Source organism: Pseudophryne corroboree, chromosome 5, assembly GCF_028390025.1.
Source record: "Pseudophryne corroboree isolate aPseCor3 chromosome 5, aPseCor3.hap2, whole genome shotgun sequence".
NCBI classification, from domain to species: Eukaryota; Metazoa; Chordata; class Amphibia; order Anura; family Myobatrachidae; genus Pseudophryne; species Pseudophryne corroboree.
In genome coordinates this window covers 697973129-697997728 of record NC_086448.1, presented here as the reverse complement: position 1 = coordinate 697997728, position 24600 = coordinate 697973129, and the positions used below count along the sequence as shown (strand labels likewise).

General features: G+C 45.6%; 1 protein-coding gene and 1 pseudogene across 5 annotated transcripts in view; one reads left to right on the top strand and one right to left on the bottom strand.

Moving 5' to 3' along the window:
• The window catches only part of C5H8orf34 (chromosome 5 C8orf34 homolog), a 603368-nt gene that overhangs the window by 409585 nt on the left and 169183 nt on the right, over window positions 1-24600 (bottom strand). For all 5 annotated transcript variants that reach the window (XM_063923877.1, XM_063923875.1, XM_063923876.1 and 2 more), the window contains one exon: window positions 16060-16191. In XM_063923877.1, the coding sequence (XP_063779947.1) occupies window positions 16060-16191 (132 nt within the window). The remainder of the gene's footprint in view (window positions 1-16059; window positions 16192-24600) is intronic.
• LOC134930611 (5S ribosomal RNA) lies at window positions 744-861 on the top strand (annotated as a pseudogene).

The window sequence follows — 24600 nt, the reverse complement described above, 5'->3', positions numbered from 1 at the left end:
CTGTATCCTCACATTTGCCAGCACTGGTCACGCAATGGTTACCATTACTGCCTCACAGCACTGAGGTCATGGGTTTGGTTCCCACCATGGCCCTAACTGTGTGAAGATTTTATGTTCTCCTCGCGCTTGCGTGGGTTTTTTCTGGGTACTCCAAGTAACAACTAGGGAAGTTTGCACAGCATCTGGTGAAGACGGTAACACAGTGTATAGCATAACACACCATCCAAAATTTAAAAATGAGTGTTTACCGGATGGTGCCTAAATTACCTGTCTGAGATATACTGTGTAACGATCCCCCACACTGGTATATGGGAGGGATCATAGATGTGGAAGGTGTTTCCTCAGATCAGGGTGATAATTTTGCATATGTAAACTAGATCCTTTTCAGAATTGTATATTTGCCGTATATCACCAACCTGTGTGATGTTAAACACTGGAGATGATAGCAATTATCTTTACACATGGGAAGGAGTTCACACTTGCCTAGGGTTGTATGTTCACACTGAATCTATTTAGCAATTGCTGAAAACCTATATTGAATACCACTCAGATGTGAATTTGAATATATGTATCGCATCTTCTTCTTCTCCAATTCGTCTTTTCATTTCTTTCCTTATTTCGTGGACTCTCATCTACGATTCCTAGGAGTAATCCTGGGTCTAACATAGACAGCAGATCCACACTTTTTCTCAAATCTATTTAATAGGTGCACTCTCATTGGTGAGTAGGACACCTCGGCTACGTGTTACTATCATACCTCACCGCTAGAGCCCAATCTCGTCCGATCTTGGAAGCAAAACGGTGATGGGCTGGGTCAGTATCTGTGGGGTGACCCGCAGAGAATACCCAGTGTAGTAATTTGAGGTTGTTCTTTTCAAACTCAATTCCAACAGGAGGATCACCACTGCTTCTTCTTTCTAATCTTTGACCCACCCTGATGCAATTCAGGCAGGAATTTGATCAAATGATAAATTGTTAACTTTAGTGATACATAGACGCATACCCCCACAAAGTCATGTACTGATTAAATAATCCAGTTAGTGAGACAAGCATATGTGTCGACAGAGCACTCTAAATAATAGATGATGAGATGTGACAGCGGATATATGGGACATGTATTTCCCGTTGTATTAGATACCTATTCGTGCAAGACCTACTCAGGTCCCATTAAAACAAGCATCGCTTGTACTGGTAAGGCATAAGATAGATGTAAGACGACTGTGCCTACATCTTTTATGCCAGTCTATATTGGGTGTAGACCAGGGACGTGCAGTCAGGGTAGGCAGGGGAGGCAGAGCCTCACCTGTCATACTCCACTGAAAAGAACAGATTTTCACACTTATCTATATTACATTAACAGTAGTATAACACAGTCTGTGTTATAAATTATACACACCTGCTTTTTTCCATTAGAGTATAACAGGGAGAGGCGATGTGAGGCAGCGATAGATATGCCTCCCCTCTCGGTCAGAAACTGCCTGGAGCTGCTGGGGGCAGGGCCATGCCGCCGTTAATAATACTTCATTGAATACAGCAGAGTTTGAGGCATGCCTCAATGTGGGGGCTGTACCTACAGACTCACATGACCAGGAAGGTAGCAAATAAGGCAGCGGCGGCGGGTGACTGACAATTCCCCAGCCAGACCCGGAAGCTGCACCTGATTTAGCGCTGCAGCGTCTCCCGTCCCTGCCACATACAGCCGAGCCTCTGCATGTCAAGTCCATCCGTTGAGGTAAGCAGCACCATCGTTGAGACCCCCTCATCCCTGATATACACACACTACTGCTGACAGTAGGAGAGCGGGGGGGGGGGGGGGGAGGAGGAGGAGAAGAGGGAGCCGGCAGGTGACTGCCTTTGCATCTAGCCGGGAGGCCGGCTACAGCAGCGGTGGCCCTGTCAGCTCTCCCCTCTCCGCCGGCTCCGTCCTCCCGTGCCCCACGGCTGGGAATCTCTGAAAGCTTCCACAATTGCTTTGAGCGTGAGGGCCGGTCTGCAATTGCCTACTGCTGACTAAAGGGTGAGACGTCACCTTCACTGCAGGAATCTTCTGGTCTGAAGACACGCGGAGTGGAGCTAATTGGTTAGCATGGCCACGCTGGACTGTTAAGTATATTCTAATACACTGTTATAACTAGAAAGAGTTGCTAAACAACCATATTAACCAGCCCTGCCTGCCACATTGCTTTAATTGGAAACAGTTACTAAATGCTTATACTAATCAGTTCTGCTTGATACATTGGTTGCAATTGGAAATAGACATATACATACTGACCCGTTTTGCTTATCACTGGAAATTACCTATTGTGCATGAGACATTGCAAGCTGCATGATGTATTGAACCTATCATGATTAACAAGATGCCCCTTTGATGAATTTCATATTTCCAAAAAAGACTGAGTTTGGAGTGGAGTCTGTTTTAATTAATTTTTTATACACCGGTCGTGTGGATTGTTATAATTTTATATGTAATGTGTGTTTATTAAATGTTGTATGTTTATATCTTTAACTAATCTGGACAGCGCTTCATTGAGCCTTTGTAGTTATTGCTTTATTTTTTGAGGTTACAGGGACCTCATAGTGGAGCGGCAGTCCTAGCTTGGTTACAAATAAACATTGCAGGACCTGAATTGTAAGCGCCCAAGGATTTTCAGTTTTTTTGTTCTTTTTCATAATAAGCAGGTCTCTCTCTCGCTCTCTTTTCCTCCTCCTGTGGACGACTTCAGGAACGAAGTTTGTAAGTATAATTTTAATTTTTACAGGTACCCCTATTGGATTCTACATGGACAAGTGGACGTGAACGCCGTCGGATGTAGATAAGTAAGTGTGTTTTAATAAATTTTTACTTTCACGGTGTGTGTGTTGTGTTTTTATTTGGGTATTTTTTGTTGTTGTAGAACTACAGGTACCAGCGGGCCTATTATTTCCATGCATGCTGGTACTTGAGGTTCTCCAAGTACCAGCAAGCGGGGGAGGCTTGCTGGACCTTGTAGCTCCACAACAAAAAACAATAATCTTTTCTTTACACACTTATAGCTATCAGCATTGCACCCACCGCACGGGGGTGCTGGGGACAGCCTCGGGCTTCACCCCTGGCCCTTGGAGGGGGGTACCCCTTGATTTAAGGGTTCCCCTCTCCTCCAGGGTACCCCGGCCAGGGGTGACTAGGTGGGAAGGGGGGGGGGGGTAATGCTGCGGCCGCAGGGACCTACATAAATGTGTCCCCCGGTTGTGGCATTATGTCCCTGGCTAGTGGAGCCCGGTGCTGGTTTTAAAAATACGGGGTACCCCTACATCTTTGTCCACTGTATTTTTGGAACCAGGACCATACTAAGAGCCTGGTGCTGGTTGTCTAAATACGGGGAACCCCTATCCAATTTTTTGCCCAGTATTTAAACAACCAGGACCGGCTCAAAGAGCCCGAGGCTGGTTATACTTAGGAGGGGGGACCTCAAGCATTTTTTTTTATTTTTTATTAACCCATTCAGACCCTTCTCCATTAGGTTAATGGAAGCCCTGGACAACAAAATTGCATTCATGTCCTCCTCCCACTCCCAAACACTAATTTTTATTTTTGTCTCTATAAAAATTTACAATATATCACAGGTATGATGAGCAGGCAGGCAGCAGGCATTTGCAGCATCAGACTGAGATGCAAATTAGTGGCGGAGGGCTGGGTCAGTTGATGGTGGGCGAGTTTGTAAGTCATTGGCGGTGGCAGCGGGCATCGGCTCAGAGGCAGTAGCGGGCATTGGCTCAGCTGCGGTAGGGGTCATCGGCAGGATTCACTGGACATTATGGCTGTAGTGCCTCACCAGCCACTGACCTCACCGCACGCCACTGGTGTAGACCAAACCAGAACATACCATATTTTTTACTCCATTAATATGTTTGTGTTGTCTATGTTTTTTCTTTTTCTGTACCAAGTCCATGGGGAGAATGAGTGGATACTGACCTTATTTTAACAAGGCATAATAAACGTTATGTTTTAATATTATCATTATAACTTCAACAAGAGTGCACCCAAACAAGAGTCTTCTGTATTCCATTTTTGCTCAAGCTGTTTTCTGACTCTGGGTGCACCACCAGACTTTAATTAGAGATTTTCTCTGTATATATGAATACTGGTCCATATAAACACGGGTAATTGTGCAAGACTGGTGCGGAATCACCAACCTTCCTTGGTCATACTCCAGTTTCCTCCCACAATACAAAAATATACTGGTAGAGCAACTGGTTCCCGACAAAAAATAACCCTAGTGTGTATATGTACGTGTGTGCGTGTATTTCTAGATTGCAAGGTCTTCTAGGGTAGGAACTGATGTGATTGATCACATGTAAAGCGCTATACAAATAACTGGTAATAATACTTACCATGTCTATCATGTACATCGGCACATTTCTATAATTTCTTTCCCTTATTCACAATTATTTTTCTATCTCACTCTTCTCTCTCTTGCCCATTACTCATCTGCATCTGAAAGCACTAATGAAATGTTCCTTTCTCCCCTGATATTTGTCCTCTGTATTGAAGCCTTGGCCAGGGCTATTAGAGCAAACGACCACATTAAGGGGCTTCGAGTAGGTGACACTGATTATAAACTTGCTCTATTCGCTGATGACTTGCTGACCGTCGTCACACAACCCACTTACTCACTTCCTCACCTCATGTGTGAATTGGACATCTTCAGTTCACTTTCTGGCTTTAAGGTTAATACATCCAAATCTTACGCCCTCAATATTTCAATCCCCCATGCGACCTTAGCTTTGTTAAAATCTACGTTCCCATTCATATGGAGGGATTCCCATATAACGTACTTAGGGGTCCAGCTGCCCAGCGATTTATCGCGCCTGATGTCCCTGAACTTTTACCCCCTACTCCAATCCATTAAAAATTACTACTGTAGATGGCAATATAATAACCTATCCTGGTTAGGCAGAATTAATGTGGTAAAAATGAACACCTTGCCCAAACTGCTCTACTTCCTCCAAACATTGCCTATCCGTATCCCGGACTCCTGGTTTCAGTCCATACGATCCTTAATCCAACAATTTATTTGGCGTCGTAAGAAGCCCAGGATTAGTAGATCCATCCTGTCACGCCTACCTAAAAAAGGCGGATTTCAACCCCCAGATATCAAAAATTACTATCATGCAATCCTGTTGAATAGGGTCTTGGACTGGACCAGGAGTCGGGAGGCTAAACAATGGGTGGTCTTAGAAGGCCTATATGTTCAACTATACCCTGAAATTTTCCCTTGGCTTCCGCCCTTACCCAAGCATCCACAACCCCACCCGACTATCTCTCCTACGCTCTCCTTTTGGAAAGTGATGAGACGGCGATCGTCTCTCTCTTCGGATTTTGGCCCCCTTACTTCTTTTTTGAGTAATCCTGCTTTCCCACATGGCCTCTCCCTTGTTTACTATCAAAACTGGGCTCTGGAAGGACTTTTTAGAGTGGGTCAGCTGGTACAGCCATCTGGGGTCAAGCAATTTTCAGATATTCGGGCAAAATGGGATATTCCACAGACTGATTTCTGGAAGTTTTTGCATGTGCGACACTTCCTGTATACGGGCAATATCTACCGTCAAGCATCTCGGGAGATGACTCCATTTGAAAGGATGTGCATTGCACCCCTACATCCTATGCACACGATTTCCACCCTATATAAACTCCTGCAATTATCTGACTCCTTGACCCCTCCTCCTTTCACTAAGAAATGGGAGAGAGATCTGAACCTCACACTTTCAGATAGGGAATGGGAATCTATATTTCTTAAGGCTCATGGGAGCTCCATTTGTATACAAGTAAGAGAAACGCAATATAAGATACTGATGAGATGGTACAGACACCCTTCTCTTCTACATGCTATTTCTCCAACTATCTCCCCCTCATGTTGGAGGTGCCATAAGGACCTAGGTTCTTTGTTACACATTTGGTGGACTTGTCCCCTTATTAAAAATTTTTGGGATGATGTAGTCTCCATCTCGGGTACTATCCTACACACCCCTGTGCCATCCGACCCTGCCTTTTGGTTATTGAACCATTCCTCTACCCCTCTATACACTTATAAGACATCATTGTTGAGACACCTAGGCAACGCCGCCCGTGCAGTAATTCCCACTTTGTGGAAGTCCTCTAATCCCCCTACTCGGTACGCCTGGTTTTCTAGACTAGATTATTATATGAATATGGAAGATATTTTACTGAGCTCTGGGGACAGACGGTCCGAGTTTATAACCGTGTGGCTGCCTTGCATAGAATATAAATCCTCCGAGTCCTACAAAACCTATATCTCTTCCCTGAAATGATGTGGCGGTCAATCTGTTCCTAGTTTGCATATATTTGTATGTGTCTGTTTTCTTCTTTTATTTTCTCGCTTAGATTTTCTGCATTCTCGGCTCGGTCACATTTTCTTTCTTTCTCCCTCTTCCTTCCCTCTTTTTCTGTTTCTCTCTAACTTTCCTATTTTAAAACATATTAACGCAGACTTTTGCCATATTGGACACCTTGCTTTGATTTTGCTCATACTATTGTACACTGCTGTGGGCAGCTGTTTTCTATGTGTTCGATACTTGGTTTTCTTGTGCTTGTATATCGATTTAGGTCTGTGTTGTTTTCAATAAAAACAGATTTAAAAAAAAAAAAAAAAGTTCCTTTCTCTGTATTGGGAGGTTTCTACCATTTATTTACATTACGCTTTCCACAATTCATTAATCCAGTTGTAATCCGGTGGGTCCTCGGAGACCATGGCTTAGGTACATTCTGCTTCCAAGATCCTACTCATTTACACATCATGCGTCAGTTATGTACACACAGAATAACTAGATAATGAATAATGAATAATTAATATTGTACCTCCTGACTCATTGATCAAATTCCTAACCGAGGGAGTCTTGGATCTCATTGAGAAAATGGGTTGCATTTATGTTTATTAAATTATAGAGCTGTTTTAATAACGTCTCTTAATTATTTTATTTTTAGAGCACCGGGCTTAGGGGGTAATTCAGTTGATCACAGCAGAAAATTTGTTAGCAGTTGGGCAACACCATGTGCACTGCAGGGGGGGGCAGATATAACATGTGCAGAGAGAGTTAGATTTAGGTGGGTTATATTGGCCCTAATTCCGAGTTGTTCGCTCGGTATTTTTCATCGCATCGCAATGAAAATCCGCTTAGTACGCATGCGCAATGTTCGCACTGCGACTGCGCCAAGTAACTTTGCTATGTAGAAAGTAATTTTACTCATGGCTTTTTCATCGCTCCGGCGATCGTAATGTGATTGACAGGAAATGGGTGTTACTGGGGCGTGTGGCTGAAAACGCTACCGTTTCCGGAAAAAACGCAGGAGTGGCCGGAGAAACGGTGGGAGTGCCTGGGCGAACGCTGGGTGTGTTTGTGACGTCAACCAGGAACGACAAGCACTGAACTGATCGCACAGGCAGAGTAAGTCTGAAGCTACTCTGAAACTGCTAAGTAGTTAGTAATCGCAATATTGCGAATACATCGGTCGCAATTTTAAGAAGCTAAGATTCACTCCCAGTAGGCGGCGGCTTAGCGTGTGTAACTCTGCTAAATTCGCCTTGCGACCGATCAACTCGGAATGAGGGCCATTGTTTCTGTGCAGGGTAAATATTGGCTGCTTTATTTTTACACTGCAATTTAGTTCAGTTTGAACACACCCCACCCAAATCTAACCCTCTCTGCACATGTTATATCTGCCCCCCCCCCCCCCGCAGTGCACATGGTTTTGCCCAACTGCTAACAAATTTGCTGCTGCGATCAACTCTGAATTAGGCCCTTATTCCATTCTTTTACAGTAAGCAAACTTTAGACTTAATGGGGGTAATTCTGAGTTGATCGCAGCAGGAACTTTGATAGCAGTTGGGCAAAACCATGTGCACTGCAGGGGGGGGGGGGGGGGGGGCAGATATAACATGTGCGGAGAGAGTTAGATTTGGGTGGGGTGTGTTCAATCTGAAATCTAACTTGCAGTGTAAAAATAAAGCAGCCAGTATTTACCCTGCACAGAAACAAAATAACCCACCCAAATCTAACTCTCTATGCAAATGTTATAACTGCCCCCCTCCCCCCTGCAGTGCACATGGTTTTGCCCATTAGCTAACAAACTTGCTGCTGCGATCAACTCAGAATTACCCCCAATATGGGTGTCACGGTCCGGCTGATCGGGTTCCGGGACCAGCGGTACTTACCTGTCCGGATGCTCTGGCGTGGTCCCTCCGGTGGGGGTGCGGGCTGCTGGCGAGGAGCACAACTTGCAGGCATGTCTGGGAGGAGAGGTCTCAGAGGCAGCAGCAAACATTTGTGCAGCTTCCAGCTGCAGAGGTCCGGGATGGGCGTCGCCGCCTTGGAAGGGTCAGCTAATCTAAAACACTCAGTCACCTTCAAGGTTTGCAAAACCAATGGGAAACAGTCTGCAGGTATAAATCTAGGGATTTCTGGGTTAGCAAATTGCCAGTGCAACGTCTCTCACACAGCCTTGTGTGTGCTAGTTCCCTGTGCTCCACAGCATTGCTTCTAAAGCATCCTTTTCCCTGAGTTCTCACCTGGATTGCTGGATCTACACCCGGTTATTTCTCCTCGCATGCTGACCTCTCCGAGTCACCATCCCTCTCAGCGAGTCTCAGTTACCCCAGTCTACAGTCTTCCTATCCGGGTTTCCGCCAGACGTTCGTCCACAGACGTACAGGTCCTGCCGACGCAACCGCTCTAACAAGTAAACAGCTAGGGCACCTGTGGAACCTCCTTTAAAGCTCTATGAAAAGACTTTCATTCAACCTGCTCGGCTAATCCTGCCTAAAGTCACTGATACCAAACCGCACGCCACAATTCCGTATTCACAAAACCCAGTCCCCGTGACAGTTTGCACTGGCAATATGGATCCGGAGGGTGCTCATGGTTCCGGTACGGATCTTCTGCAGGGCATAGCAGCTCGTCTGGAGAGTCTAGAGGAATCCCAGCGCCAATTAGCTCAATTTATTCAAGGGATGGCTACCCGCCAGGATTCCATGCAAGCCGACATTGCTCATGTCGCCACTGGTCGACGCCCAGAGACTCAGCAAGTGCCGACCTCCCCAGTTCCTATAGTAGCTTCCCCTTCATCCCTGCGACTACCGACGCCCACCAAATTCGACGGGAACCCAAAGATGTGCCGCGGGTTCTTAAACCAGTGTGAGATTCATTTCTCTTTACAGCCCTTTAACTTCCCATCACAGAAGGCAAAGGTAGCATATATCGTCTTCCTCCTGGCCGGTCCAGCCCTGGATTGGGTGTCACCCCTGTGGGAGAGAGCTGATTCTCTACTTGACAAATATGATGAATTCATCGCTACCTTCCGAAAAATTTTCGATGAGCCCGGAAGAACCACGTCGGCATCAATCGAGATAATGCGTCTCCGGCAGGGAAACCGGTCTGTGGGGCAGTATGTAGTACAATTCCAGACCTATGCTTCAGAATTACGGTGGAATGAGGAGGCATTAGTATCGGCCTTCTGGAAAGGTCTGTCTGACAAAATCAAGGACGAGTTGGCTACCCGGGACCTTCCGCCCAAATTAGACGACTTGATTTCCCTTTGTACCAAGATTGACCTTCGTTTTAGAGAGCGCCAGTTAGAGAAGAATCGTGGGGGGCGCCCAAGGTTCCGTCCTCCTCCGCCTTCTTCCTCGAGTGTGTCAGCTGAAGTGTCCCAGGATGAGTCTATGCAGATCAATAGGGCTCGTCTCTCGCCAGGGGAGCGTCAGAGAAGGCGCAGGGAGAACTTGTGCCTATACTGCGGAGGTTCAGGACATTTGGTAGCCTCTTGCACCCAGCGTCCGGAAAACTAGCGCTCCTAACCAGAAGAGGAGACATTAGGTTACGAATGGTGACATCGTCTCCATCTCGTTCTATGCCTGTCCTAGATGTTTCTTTGGGCCTGCCACAGGGATCTAAAGGGTTTTTCTCTCTCCTAGATTCGGGAGCTGCTGAAAACTTTATCACGGCAGATGTGGTACAGCGACTATGGATTCCTACAGTTGAGCTTTCCCGACCAATTGCCCTTTCCGCTGTAGATGGAAGTCGAATCTGCAGTGGAGTAGTTACCCACCAGACTCTTCCCCTTCAGCTATGTATAGGAGCTCTCCATAAGGAGTTACTTCATTTCTTAGTCATTCCAATAGCTACTCATGAAATTGTTTTGGGACTTCCTTGGCTCCAGAAGCACAACCCAAGAATCGACTGGGTGAATATGCAAATTTTGGCCTGGGGAGAGTCGTGTGCTCAAACTTGTCTTACCAGTGTTAAACATGTGAATAAGAGCCAACTGGAGATCCTACCACAAATTCCGTCTCAGTATTCCTCCTTTTCTGATGTCTTCAGCAAACAGGCAGCAGAAGTCTTACCACCCCACAGACCCTGGGACTGCCCTATTGACCTGATTCCGGGAAAGATTCCTCCCCGTGACAATGGGCATCCACTAGCACTCCAGGTTATTCTTTCCCTACCTATTCCCATGGCTTAAAGTGGTCCTGAGAGGTGGTGGAACTCATTCCCCCGCCACCTAGCCCCACCTCCCCCCTCCCATTAGAGGGCGCCAGGGTCACTGCAAGAGTTTTCGGCACTCCCTGCAAACTATATATTTGTGCCCTACCTCCCATACTTTATAAAGCAACAGTGGTCTCACAAGAAAGGGGCGTGGTCACAAAATAGTACCCCCAATTCAAATTCCTCCACACAGTAGCACAAGTTTATTACACCGCACGTAATGCACCTGATTTATATTACCCCATGTTACACAGTGGTACCACTTATACACGTTATGCCAAACAGTAGTGCTCTTTATACACAATGCCCACAGTAGTAGTGCTCCTTAAACTTAATGTCCACAATAGTAGTGCCCCTGACATATAATGCCCACAGTAGTAGTGCCTCTTACACATAATGCCCACAAAAGTGCCGCTTATACACATAATACCCACAGAGGTGCCGCTTATACACATAATGCTCACAGAAGTGCCCCTTACACACATAATGCCTCTGTCACTCCAGCAGCTCACCGCCCGTGTCCCTCCAGCAGCTCCATGCCCTGTGTCTCTCCAGCAGCTTCCCCGCCTCTGTGTCCGTCCAGCTCCTTCTCACCTTGTCTTCAGTGTGAGAACCATGAGGGGTGGTTCACAGGTGGAGGGGGCCCATGGACCTACGGAAGGGGTGGTGGCTGCAGCTCATCAGTGAAACGAGCACCACCTGCATCATCTATTGACATGGATGGCAGGGCAGGCTTTTCTGTTGGAATTACTGTGCAGGGCTGTGAAGGAGATGGAACTAGTTCCACAAACCGTCACAGATGGTGGAACTCAGTTCCGTCCCATTCCCCCCACTTAATCCCCTGCCTATTCTCAATTTTTTTCCCGTACAAACCCCTGAAACTTTTTCTCACAATGTTTTAGAGCTTTTTTTTTTGAAAAACACAAATATGGTAAACAACAAATAAAATAAAAAAAAGTAAGCAATGCGGAATAAATGGCTGAAAGAAAGTATAAGGTACTGTAGTGTATACTTTGTGTTTAATGTGCTAGTTAAGTACCATGTAAATCCACAGTGACATGTCACCTATATTATAAGGGCCTGATGCTTAATCGCACACAATGCTGATGTTCACGGAGTTGAGTTATTTTTTGCAACTGACTGTGTATGAAAACCCTTAAACTCCTACAGTGCTCTAAAAGGGCAGATTTGATGCACTGTTTATGGGCGAGTCAGGTAATAAGGAGATTTTGGTATCCAGTATGGAGCTATGGCAATCATCACTTTACACATACAGTTAACTGTATGCCTCTAACCTCTGAATGGGCAATACTTGTCATCAAACCTGAAGGCGCAGGGAATATGGAAATACCAGTGACGTGCGGTGAGGTCTTTGGCTGGGGAGGCATAATTTTATATATATTTTATTTTATTTTATTTATTTTTTTCACATCAGATCTTAGTCCATTTTTGCACCTCCCTGCAGCCTATCGTAGGTGTGCGCAGCTAATTTTATTAGGGGGTTTCTCTGCCAGAGAGGCGTGTCTAGCACAGTCTTTTGTGCGTGTCTAGCACCACCCAGGGACATGTCTTGCACTGTTTTACATTCTCTCAGTAAAATCACATGGCTTAATCTAATTTGTCCCTAGTTCCTAATATTACAAGTAGATATAATACACCCCAGGAAAAAAAATAAACATAATGGTGCGACCACCGGCTGGTACGGACTGTCTGCTATGGCATAACCCCGAGTCCTAGCTACCGCTGCACCCTATCGCTGCTTGCACTTTCCCAACCTATTCCTGACCCAGTGGCGGAACTAGCGAGTGATGGGCCTACGTGCATATGCATTCCCCTCCCCCTGCCCCCATACACTCCCCACCTCTTGCAACCCCCAGCACCTACACCCTGATTTTGATTACAGCACTCGGTATGAGCCGAAATTCACATTACGCCACACAGTATGAGCCGCAATTCACATTACGCCACACGGTATGAGCCAAATTCACATTACGCCACACAGTATGAGCCGCAATTCACATTACGCCACACGGTATGAGCCAAATTCACATTACGCTACACAGTATGAGCCGAAATTCACATTACACCACACTGTATGAGCCAAATTCACATTACACCACACTGTATGAGCCAAATTCACATTACACCACACAGTATGAGCCGAATGTCACATTACCCCCATACAGTATGAGCCGAATTCACATTACGCCACACCGTATGATCCAAATTCACATTACCCCCACACAGTATGAGCCGAATGTCACATTACCCCCACACAGTATGAGCTGAATTCACATTACGCCACACCGTATGATCCAAATTCACATTACCCCCACACAGTATGAGCTGAATTCACATTACGCCACACAGTATGAGCCGAAATTCACATTACGCCACATGGTATGAGCCGCATACTAGAATAGGCCCCTAAACGCACTCCAAATACAATGCAAGCATTTGATCATCATGGGGGTTATGTAATAGGGTCTGAGTTCTCAAATGGTTTTGACACTTGACACAGGCCAGACAGAGCCCTCACATCGGGACAGGTGTGTGTGTGTGTGTGTGATGCCGCTATCAGGAAACTGTTACTGCAGCCCTGTGCGGATCCACACACTCCAATGTTCTTGATGAAAAGAGTTACACATGATTAAAATTAAGCTGGCCACTTGGAGGGTGGTGATAGGACTGCAGTAATGTGTTGTAAACGTGTATCCCCCCCCCCCCCCCGTCTCCATCTTCGTCTCCGTCCTCCTCCCCGTGCGCACGCCAGTGCAGCCCATCCAGCTGACCCCTCTCTCACCTGAGACGCTGCTTCTGCTGCTGGCTGGGAGACTGGAGAGTGCTGGCCACCGCCGCCGCATACTCTCCAGTTCCGGGCTTCCCGGGACCGCCGCTGCATTACTGTAGTGACCCGGGACAGCTCACACTAACTGCCGGGTCCCGCCTCAGCTTCTCCCACCGCCTCCGGGTGATTGGACGAGCGGATCCACCACTGGATCCGCTGTCCAATCACATGCAGTCATGCCTGAAAGCCCATCCCAGGCTGTCAGCGAGGCACTTTAATAAGTGCTGCTGTCGCCTTTCTTTCTAATGGGCTTTTAAAGCCCAGTGTTAGGCCCCGCCCCCCGCTGCATCCCCGTTTTCACTGCGTACGGGAGGCACTTGTTATGAGTGCCTCCCAAAGTAATTTCATAGGCTAACTTCATTAGAATAATATTAAGAAGATACACATGACAGAATATGTGTCTTATGTATCTTCTTTATATTATTTTACTCAGTGACAGGGGAGGCACTGCCTCCCCTGCCTCCCCTGACTGCACATCCCTGGGAAATACTGATAGCTATATCAGTTGTAGCTAAACTTTGTATGCTGCAACTCTGGATACAACCTTTGTCCCTCCATTTTCTCTTTTTTTTTAGAAAAGCTTTTTCATATTTGTGGAATGGAATGGTTGGAGGCCTAGCTACAGAAGGAGACGTTTACTGAGACATTTTGACAGTGTATAACATCCACCTGCTATAATCATGGCGGAGGGGGTAGGCACACAACTGTCTGGTGATATATCTATATGCTGATATACTCTATTTTAAGTACTATCGTGTATGGGAGATGCCTGCTGCAATCAGTGGGGCACTGATATATAATCAGTACAGCCACACTGACTTAGGGGTGTAATAGTGGGTATTATAAGGGATGGAGGACCTGTTATGCTACTACGATCAGTAAAGAGGGGAGAGGCACTCATATATAATGAAGTCAACACTAATGTGATTTGGTGTAATAAGTAGTATAAGATATGGGTGGCTGCATTATATATCAGTGCCTCCCTCTCACTGATTGTAGCACATTCCCCATTCCCTATTAGTAAGTTCCACACCCCATATAATACCCATTATTGCACCCCTCAGACAGTGACTGTATTGATTATATATCAATGCCTTTAGTGTGACTCCATTAGTATATCAATGCCTCCCCGTCCCCCCTCCTCACTGATTGTGGCAGGCAATACAATCAGTGAAGAGGGGGTGAGGGTTCTGGCACTAATATATAATCAATAATCAATACAGTCACTGACTGAGGGGTGTAATAATGAGTATTATAAAATTATACTGCGGTTATAAAATGCGGTCAGTGAGTAAGGGGGGATAATAATGAGTATTTTAGGCGATGGAGCTTGCTACAGTCAATAAGTCTGGGTCACTCATACACAATGCAGTCCGTGGGTGAGGGTGTAATAATGGGGTATGGGGACCTGCTACATTCCGTGAAGGAAGCACTGATCTAAAATGCAATAACTGAGTGGTGTTATAATGAAAATTAGAGGTTAGGGGACATGGTGCAATCAGCGAAGGGGAAAAGTAATACAGGTTGAGTATCCCTTATCCAAAATGCTTGGGACCGGAGGTATTTTGGATATCGGATTTTTCCATATTTTGGAATAATTGCATACCATATTGAGATATCATGGAGATGGGACCTAAATCTAAGCACAGAATGCATTTATGTTACATATACACCTTATACACACAGCCTGAAGGTAATTTTAGCCAATATTTTTTGTAACTTTGTGCATTGAACATAGTGTATCTACATTCACACAATTCATTTATGTTTCATATACACCTTATACACACAGCCTGAAGGTCATTTAATACAATATTTTGAATAACTTTGTATATTAAACAAAGTTTGTGGACATTGAGCCATCAAAAAACAAAGGTTTCACTATCTCACTCTCATTCAAAAAAGTCCGTATTTCGGAATATTCCGTATTTCGGAATATTTGGATATGGGATACTCAACCTGTATATTGTAATAGAATATAAGAAGGAAATACAACAAATTATGTAATGGGCATAAATCAGGAATGAAAATATAGTGCTATAGATTGTTTGAGGGAGGGGGCCCTAAATCGGTATCTTGCTTCGGGCCCCATGAGGTCTAAATTCACCACTGGCAGCAGCAGGTATCTGAATCATCACCTACAGTAATTGTGTAAAGGTGGGATCAATTGATCGGCAGATATATCTATGGACGGATCGGGCAGTGTGTTGAGCATACACACTGGCCGATCCGTCGGGGACTGACGTCATGAACTGGGCGGGTATGTACACACGCCCACCCAGTTCAGCTGTCAATCACCGCCATAGCATGTGTACGGGAGGTCGGCCGACCGCCCCGTACACACACATCGACGCGCCAATATATCGGTAGATATATTGGCCGTCGGCTGTGCTGCGGGGCCAACGCGATACGTCTGTGAACGACGGAGTTCACAGACGTATCGGCCGTACACACTGGCCGACGGACCCGCGATATATCGGCCGTTCAAGAGAACGGCCGATATATTGGTCAGTGTGTATGGGCCTTTATTTCAGTGGCTTATAAGTACATTGCAGCAACAATATCATATTCCAAAAATAGTCAATAGATGCAACACAGAGGGTCACCGTAGCACCAAACAGCATTAATACAGGTAAAAGGAGAACACTCATATAGGATCTCACTACACTTACAAGACTTTGATTCTGGGGATGGTGGTGAAATATTGCAAACTGCAAGATCGCTCTTTGACTTTTTAGGCTTCTTTGCATTCATCTGCCAGGGTTTGTCGTAACATCTAAAGTCCCGTCTGGTTCCTTTGTTTTCTGTGGAAAATAAAATCGTAATGAGTTGTCCATGTCATTTACATTATTATTTGAAATGTCAGAAAAGAAGGAACAGCTAGGCAACCTCTCACAGCTAGGCGCTCCACCTGCTGTCAAGCTACAAATTGTAGCATGCTTAACTAGCTATAAGCACAGCGTGGTATTGACCAAGACCAACTGGAGATCGGCGGGTTGCTGATGTCTGACTTCAGGTGCTAAGTAACGCTACAACTGTCATTTAACATTCCAGGATAAAAGTGTGGCTTAAAAAAAGTACATTGCATTATCTAACTTTTACATATAAACATTTATTTTTACTACATTATGTCTGATCATTTTTAGGGTTAGTTTTATTGAACAAAATGTATTTATCTTAAAAGCACTATTGTTATCACTTTATCAAAACCTCCTGGTTTCTGCTGTTCTTAGTTCTGGTGGAACATGGACCCAGTGGCGTCATGATGCGGGTGCGGGGAGTGCGGCCCGCACCCGGGTGTCACCCTTCAATGGGGTGACACCAAATTAAGCTGCACACTCGCACCTGCTGCATCCCCTGCTTCATGACACTGTCACACAGCACGGACTCGGCGGAGTCTTCCAGGCGGGATGTGTGACTTTCAGTCAGCGGGGCGGGGGAGGCATTGGGGGAGCAATTGTAACTGTGCCGCTGTGGAGTCTTCCAGCCGGGAGGGGGTGGATGGTATGCGATTAAAACTGTGCCGCAGTGTAGTCTTCTTGCTGCAGGCGGGGGTGTAGGATTTTGAGTCGACGGGGGTAAGATCGTAACTGCAGTGCTCTATTTGCCGTCTGGCACCAAGCACAACAGTTACGATCGCGCCCCCATCAACTCAAAATCCTACACCCCCGCCTGCAACAAGAAGACTCCACTACGGCACAATTATGATTGCATACCTTCCTCCCGGCTGGGAGACTCCGCCGCGGCCGGATCCATACACATGATCACGTCTTCATCATGCAAGTCCTGTGACGTCATCATGCCGCCGCTCGCCCGCTTGCACTGCTGGGAGGGAGAAGTGGGAGGAGGTTAGTGCTGCTCATCTCAGTGCTGCGTTTACTACAGGGAGCCTAGGGTCCTAGGGACTGCCTTGAAGTTGGTTGCGCACCTCAGGCTCATTCTCAACCTCCTGCTGTCACTCCTTGGCTGGCTGCAATTCGTTTGTGGAAACTTCAATAATAAGTTAGTATTTACAGTAAAAAAAACATTATACAGTCAATTAATTAAAAATTTTTTCCCGAAGTAAACATGGATTTTATTGAAATTAGTACCATTTGTTTGTACAAACAAATGGTTAATTTCAATATAATCCAGTATTATTATTTTTTTTAAAGTGTGTGTGTGTGTGTGTGTATGTGTGTGTGTATGTGTGTATATATATATATATATATATATATATATAAAATTACACATTATTGTTTCTTACACATGCGACAGGTAGATCACGTTATACACACTGCGCCAGATAGAGCACATTATATACAATGCAGCAGGTAGAGCATGTTATACACAATGCACCAGATAGAGCACGTTATACACATTGCACCAGGTAGAGCACGTTATACACATTGCACCAGGTAGAGCACTCTTTACACATTGCGCCAGATAGAGCACATTATACACAATGCACCAGGTAGAGCACATTATACACATTGAGCCAAGTTGAGCACGTTATACACATTGCACCAGGTAGAGCATGTTATACACAATGCGCCAGGTAGAGCACATTAAACACATTGAGCCAAGTAGAGCATGTTATACACATTGCACCAGGTAGAGCACGTTTTACACATTGCACCAGGTAGAGCACGTTATACACATTGCGCCAGATAGAGCACGTTATACACAATGCGCCAGGTAGAGCACGTTATACACAATGCGCCAGGTAGAGCACGTTATACACAATGCGCCAGGTAGAGCACGTTATACACATTGCGCCAGGTAGAGCACGTTATAAATGTTGCGCCAGGTAGAGCACGGAATATATACACGGGAATTATGATTTACAAGTAAAACTAGTACAAAAACATTACTAAGGGTTCTGTGTGGTGTGATACGGAAGGAGGTCCATGGGGGTGACACCATGAGTTACCATACCGGGTGACACCAACCCTAGTGACGCCTCTGCATGGACCCTCATTCCGAGTTGATCATAGGCTGCTTTCGGTCGCAGCGTGGTGATTAGGTGAAAAAGCGGCATTTCTGCGCATGTGTACGGGCCGCAGTATGCACGCACAAAGTACTTTCACACAAAACTATGCAGTTTTACACAAGGGCGAGCAACGCTTTTCTGTCGCTCTGTTGATCGGTGAGTGATTGACAGGAAGTGGGTGTTTCTGGGTGGTAACTGGCCGTTTTCAGGGAGTGTGCTAAAAAACGCAGGCGTGACAGGTAAAAACGCAGGCGTGCTGGCTGGCCGAACGCAGGGCGTGTTTGTGACGTCAAAACAGGAACTAAACTGAGTGAAGTGATCGCAAGGTAGGAGTAGGTTTGGAGCTGCTCAGAAACTGCATGAAAATTTTTACGAGCAGATTTGCTAACCTTTCGTTCGCACTTCTGCTAAGCTAAGATACACTCCCAGACGGCGGCGGCCTAGCGTTTGCACTGCTGCTAAAAGCAGCTAGCGAGCGATCAACTCGGAATGAGGGCCATGGTGTCACAGTATCTACATGGTGATGCAAATAACATGGAACGAATCTGACTTTGCAGGAAATCATTACACCGACCAGCACTTGATAGTGAAAGTAGAGCCTAAAAGAGCAATTGTCCATGGCCTTAATCATTGGGGGGGGGGGCCTCATCGCACCGAGCTATACTTTTTAATAGGTGGTGCACTAATAGATTACTCATATATAGGTGAAGTCAATGGCTGAGGGCATATCTGAAATAAACATACAATGGATCAGAGTCAGGCACAGCAGAGATATCGGACACAGTGGATTTTTCGTATGCACACTTGCCTTTGTTGTACCGCATATGTGTCTCGATTTTGTTTATAAAGAGTTACAGTACAGCTTTGGATGCACAGTGTCAGAGATGTAAGGTGCGTTCCTGGATGGTGACTGGGAGATAATGGGGGTAGCTAAAAAGACGCAGAGAGATGTGATGTCTCATGAGAGTGCCACAGGTGTGATGATGAAAGTGGCTGGGTACATAAGGCAGGCGCAACTTTCCATGGTGTGTCTAAGGAAGCACTAAGGGGCAATTCAGCATCTACAGTCACTGACAGTGGGCGTCTCAGTCCTTGCACATTCACACGCACCGATGTACACCAGGGAAGGACTTTGTACCAGCGTTAGCATATAGACACACGTACGAGTGCAGCATAGGATGTGGCTGCAGCGGGGACAGCATCAGAATCAGCCCCAATGTGTGTAGGGCATTGTGTTATGTAGATAATGCTCAAGGGGTACATAATCTACAAACAAAAATGCTATGTGTATACACAGCGGTGCAGCAGGTGCTGTAGAAGGTTCGGTTTTCTCTGTGATCAGCCCTTTCTCTGGTGTAGTGGTCTCTGGAGAGAGAGGGCATCTCAGCTTCACAGAGTTTAATAAAGTGCTAAGCAATGCCACTGTGATGTGTGTTACCCATCCCTGGCAATGGAGACCCTGACATCGGAGAGGCTATTCTGGATCCTGCCAGACTAAACAACTAAGTGCACATACTGATGTCAGCCGATTAGCAGAGAGGCAGGCTTTTACTGGGTCTCCAACAGGAGCTCTGAGGTGGTAAATTGCAGCTATCTATGTATTGTTGCAATATGAAGCAATGTTACTGTTCTGTCTTGATAAACAGGCCTCAGTAACTTGCCCACCGGCATCCTGACTGGCAGTATGCTAGCTGCATCCCATTAAATAGACTGCTAAATGTAGAGAAACCACACAGTACAGAGAAATACCAAACACAAGTTATAGAACACACCCTTCACCAATGAGCAACATGCCATACTGTAGCCTAAACAAAATATACAAGTACTGTATATATTCAATAAATGCCTGTTTGACCATACTGATGCAACTTCTACATTTTCCCAGCTCAACACCGCCGCAATCTTGCAGAGAAACCACACTTTAGAACACGATTTGTTGTCCTGCTTTTACCCATTTAAAAATATATACACCCCATAGATTTACTCAGTGACAATGAAGCATCAGTAAATGAGATGGGTTAGAGAGGCGTTTGGGGTAAAGCTCTGCAGAGATCCCTAGGATCTATGCAGTTTTATTTCCGTAACAAACAAAAAAACGGCGTGGAAGATCTCCCCAAAAAAAATTAACTAGCACAGGGCCTTTACGGCAAGGTTAGGCTAACAAAATAAAATCACAGAGTGTGAGGTCTCCCTAAATATCTACTAACCAGCACTAAGCCTTGCCAGTCCAGTCAGGACTGGGGGCATTATATAGCAGGGGAGACAACTGACATGATGTCTCCTGACATATAGTACTTCCCAACCACCCTTGGCCAGTCAGCAGAGTGCGGCCTGCAGACACAAGTCACCTCCTCCCCTGTTTTGGCAGCACTGGGGCTATTCCCCTTGGCCAGGGGGTGTGGTGTTAATTAATGGATGAGAAAAATAGAATGAATATTCTTTTTTACTGGTGCCAGCCAGCCCTGACATGCCCAGTGTTTAAGGCTGCTAGGACATGCTGGCACTTGGAGAAAGTCATAGATATTTCTAATTAGTACTTTCCTCCTGTATGCGGCTAATCATCTTGGACATGCAATGTACTGAATGTGTATCCTCTGCAATGCTCTGACGCTTTAACAGCTATATACATTAAAGGATTTATGTTATTTGGATACCCAGTCTGGCAGAATACTTGTTAGATCATTTCCAATAAGAAGAAGACACCCCATAATCAAAGGCTCATGCCTGCATTAATACACATGAAAAAGGATCATTTATAGAACCACATAAGTCTGGACACTACATTTCTTTACACAAGATTTTCTCATGTAAGAAAATTTAGATTGTGTAATTGCTTAAGCCAAAGGATTCAGCGGCTATGTAAGCACATTTATTTTATTTCATTTACATAATTTAATTTGCATAGTGAATGCCAGCAATGCAGTATGAATAGATGCAAATTTAACACGACCGTGTGCCTTTGGCGTAATTTAATCTATTTAATTGATTACTAACCATTTAAAGTGCACCTGTTGTCTAGGCCTATTAGACAAAGCCATTGTGTGGGCTGAAACAATGTGTATGATAATACAAAAGGCTGTCAAGTCACTTGGAACCAGTGTGATTACTAAAGTGCTGCAGTGTTGTCCCCGGTGAAACTGCATTCTAATATCCAATTCTTTGTCAAACACAATTGATTGCTCTACTGGTCAAATTTGGCAAATTAATGTTTAACAAATTTTCTCACAGAGCCTAGTAGAAAATACAATATACTGTATAGGTCTCTATTTACCAACATTGGCAAAGGGTTCTGTCACTGCTTGATCATATTTAGCGCACTTTACTGCCATTCCCAAACACTCTATGGGAACATCGGATAAACTCTGTGTATCAAGCTTTGCTTTTCGCTACTAAACACTGTCTTGAGAATAAAGACCTGGTTCTGAGGTGGGAGTAAAGTAAAACAGAGCAAGCAACTGTGTATCTGGATAAACCATGTTGCAATGCAAGGGGTGCAAATGCATTTATGTGTTACATGCAGGCAGCTTCGGACTGACTCACCGGGGATCCCCGTCCAGTCCATTTATGCCAGGACAATGTTTAGAAGAACCCGGCACCTTACACCAGCTACCTGCATCGCTGTCATCACGCAAGATGATTGCAGATGCAAGTGCAGAGAACCGGTTGCCTCTAAACTCTGTGCCGGCATAAATGGACTGGAAGCAGATCCCCAGCGAGGTAGTTCGATGCTGCATACAGGATAAGTAATGGCTGCTTTTGAGGGATGGGTATGGGATGCCGGTAGTTGAGATGGTGGTGGTCAGAATACCGACTGAGGCATTCCAACTGCCATAATCCCAACCGGCATACCCAAGTAAACTAGCCCTAATCCTAGCCCTTCCCCTAACCCTCCCCCTGCATCCTAACCCTAACCCTACCTTCCTGCAGCCTCACATCCTCCCCACACACACACACCCGGCATGCTTACGTTCGGGACTCCGGCTGTCGGGATTCTGCATCAGCATTCCATCATGTGTTGGGATTCTGGTGTCAGTCTTCTGACCGCCAGCATCCTTTCCATCAGGATGCCGACTACATCCCGTTTTTGGATGTAGCCAACAAATGCTGGACAGCTTTACTTTTACGCTGAAATTTAAATGGACATACACCATCCAAATCTAAATCTCTGTAACCTGTACATCTGCCCCACCTGCAGTGCCACAAGGATTTCCCTGGTGCACACTTACAGTACTTGCCCTTTTTTGCTTTATTCCCAGCTCAGAATCAGTCCCTAAGAGACGCCCTCTTTAACCACTTGCCTGGCATGGTCGCATCATTTGCGACCATACCAGCAAGTGTCTTATCTAACCTGGTTGCACAGGATGCAACTAGTCAGATAGAGAGTGTTCGCAGCGACAAGGAAGAGCAACTTCCCTCCGCTGCTGCTGCCACTGCACCCTCCCCAGTGTTGCCATGCTGCCGATCACTGCTGATCAGTCAGCACAGCAGTACCCCCTACCCAGCGGCTGCAGACAATAGCAGCCGCTGGGGAAGTGTAAATGAACCCCCCAAGCCCACATTCAAATTCAAATTCGACATGTCTGCAATGGTAAAAATGCGGCTTTTTGACAAAAGAATATTCACTTGAAGAATGTCGATTCGACAACAGTGCTTTTCGACAGTCATTTTGTCAATTTCAGTCCGCCTCATTTTGCTGGCGTGATCTAATAAAATTTTTTAAAAACATGTTTTTTTTAGTGTTTTTTTTATTGCTAATAGCATATCTATTTATATTAGAAGGGATTATCTACTTGGTTTGTCTATTTAGGAGCCACAGGTATTATTTAATAGATTTTTTTAAAATGTTTTTTTTTTTTTTTTACTGACTAAAATAATATGGAGAGATCAGAGCATGTTTTTTAGTGGGAAGGGGTGGGAATGGGTTAAAAATCCTGAAAAAAAATGTGTGGGGTCCCCCCTCCTAAGCATAACCAGCCTCGGGCTCTTTGAGCCTGTCCTGGTTGTAAAAATACGGGGGGGGAAATGACAGGGGATCCCCCGTATTTTAACAACCAGCACCGGGCTCTGCGTCCGGTCCTGGTGTAAAAAATACGGGGGACAAAAGACGTAGGGGTCCCCCGTATTTTTCACACCAGCACCGGGCTCCACTAGCTAGAGAGATAATGCCACAGCCGGGGGACACTTTTATACCGGTCCATGTGGCCGTGGCATTAAATCCCCAACTAGTCACCCCTGGCCGGGGTCCCCCCCTCCAGCCACCCAAGGGCCAGGGGTGAAGCCCGAGGCTGTCCCCCCCATCTAAGGGCGGCGGATGGGAGGCTGATAGCCTTGTGTCAAAATATAGAATATTGTTTTTTGTAGCAGAACTACAAGTCCCAGCAAGGCTCCCCCGCAAGCTGGTACTTGGAGAACCACAAGTACCAGCATGCGGGGGGGAAACGGGCCCGCTGGTACCTGTAGTTCTACTGCAAAAAAAATACCCAAATAAAAACAGCACACACACACACACCGTGATAGTATAACTTTATTACATACATGCACACCGACACACACATACTTACCTATGTTGACACGAGGCTCGGTCCCCTTCTCCACGTAGAATCCACGGGGTACCTGTAAATAAAATTATACTCACAAAAATCCTGTGTAGATCTGTCCTCTTCTGCTTGTAATCCTCGTACTTGGCAAAATAATAAAACGCAAAACCCGATCCACGCATCCAACTCCTACGTCTTTTGTCCCCCGTATTTTTTGCACCAGGACCGGACGCAGAGCCCGGTGCTGGTTGTTAAAATACGGGGGATCCCCTGTCATTTTTCCCCCCGTATTTTTACAACCAGGACCGGCTCAAAGAGCCCGAAGCTGGTTATGCTTAGGAGGGGGGAACCCACGCATTTTTTTTCAGGGTTTTTTAAACACTTTTGTGCCGTCCATGAAGTCGAATCCAGGACGTACACTATCGTCAATTGGTCCGTTTTTCGACAGCGGGACTGTCGAATCCGTTTTTTATTGTATATGTCAAATTCGGGTCCCGGCGGGAGGGTGTCTGACTGTCGAATTGTGTCAAATGAAAAAACGGTCGAATTCCAGCCGGAATTCGACCGCAATTGCATATACCAGCTAATCTCTTAATGCCAGCTCAGGTCACCCATACCCAACCCTCTGAAAGTGTTAACAGAAAAGAGTTTTAACACGCTATATCATTAGAATAAAGCACTTTTAACAATAACATTTTAAAATT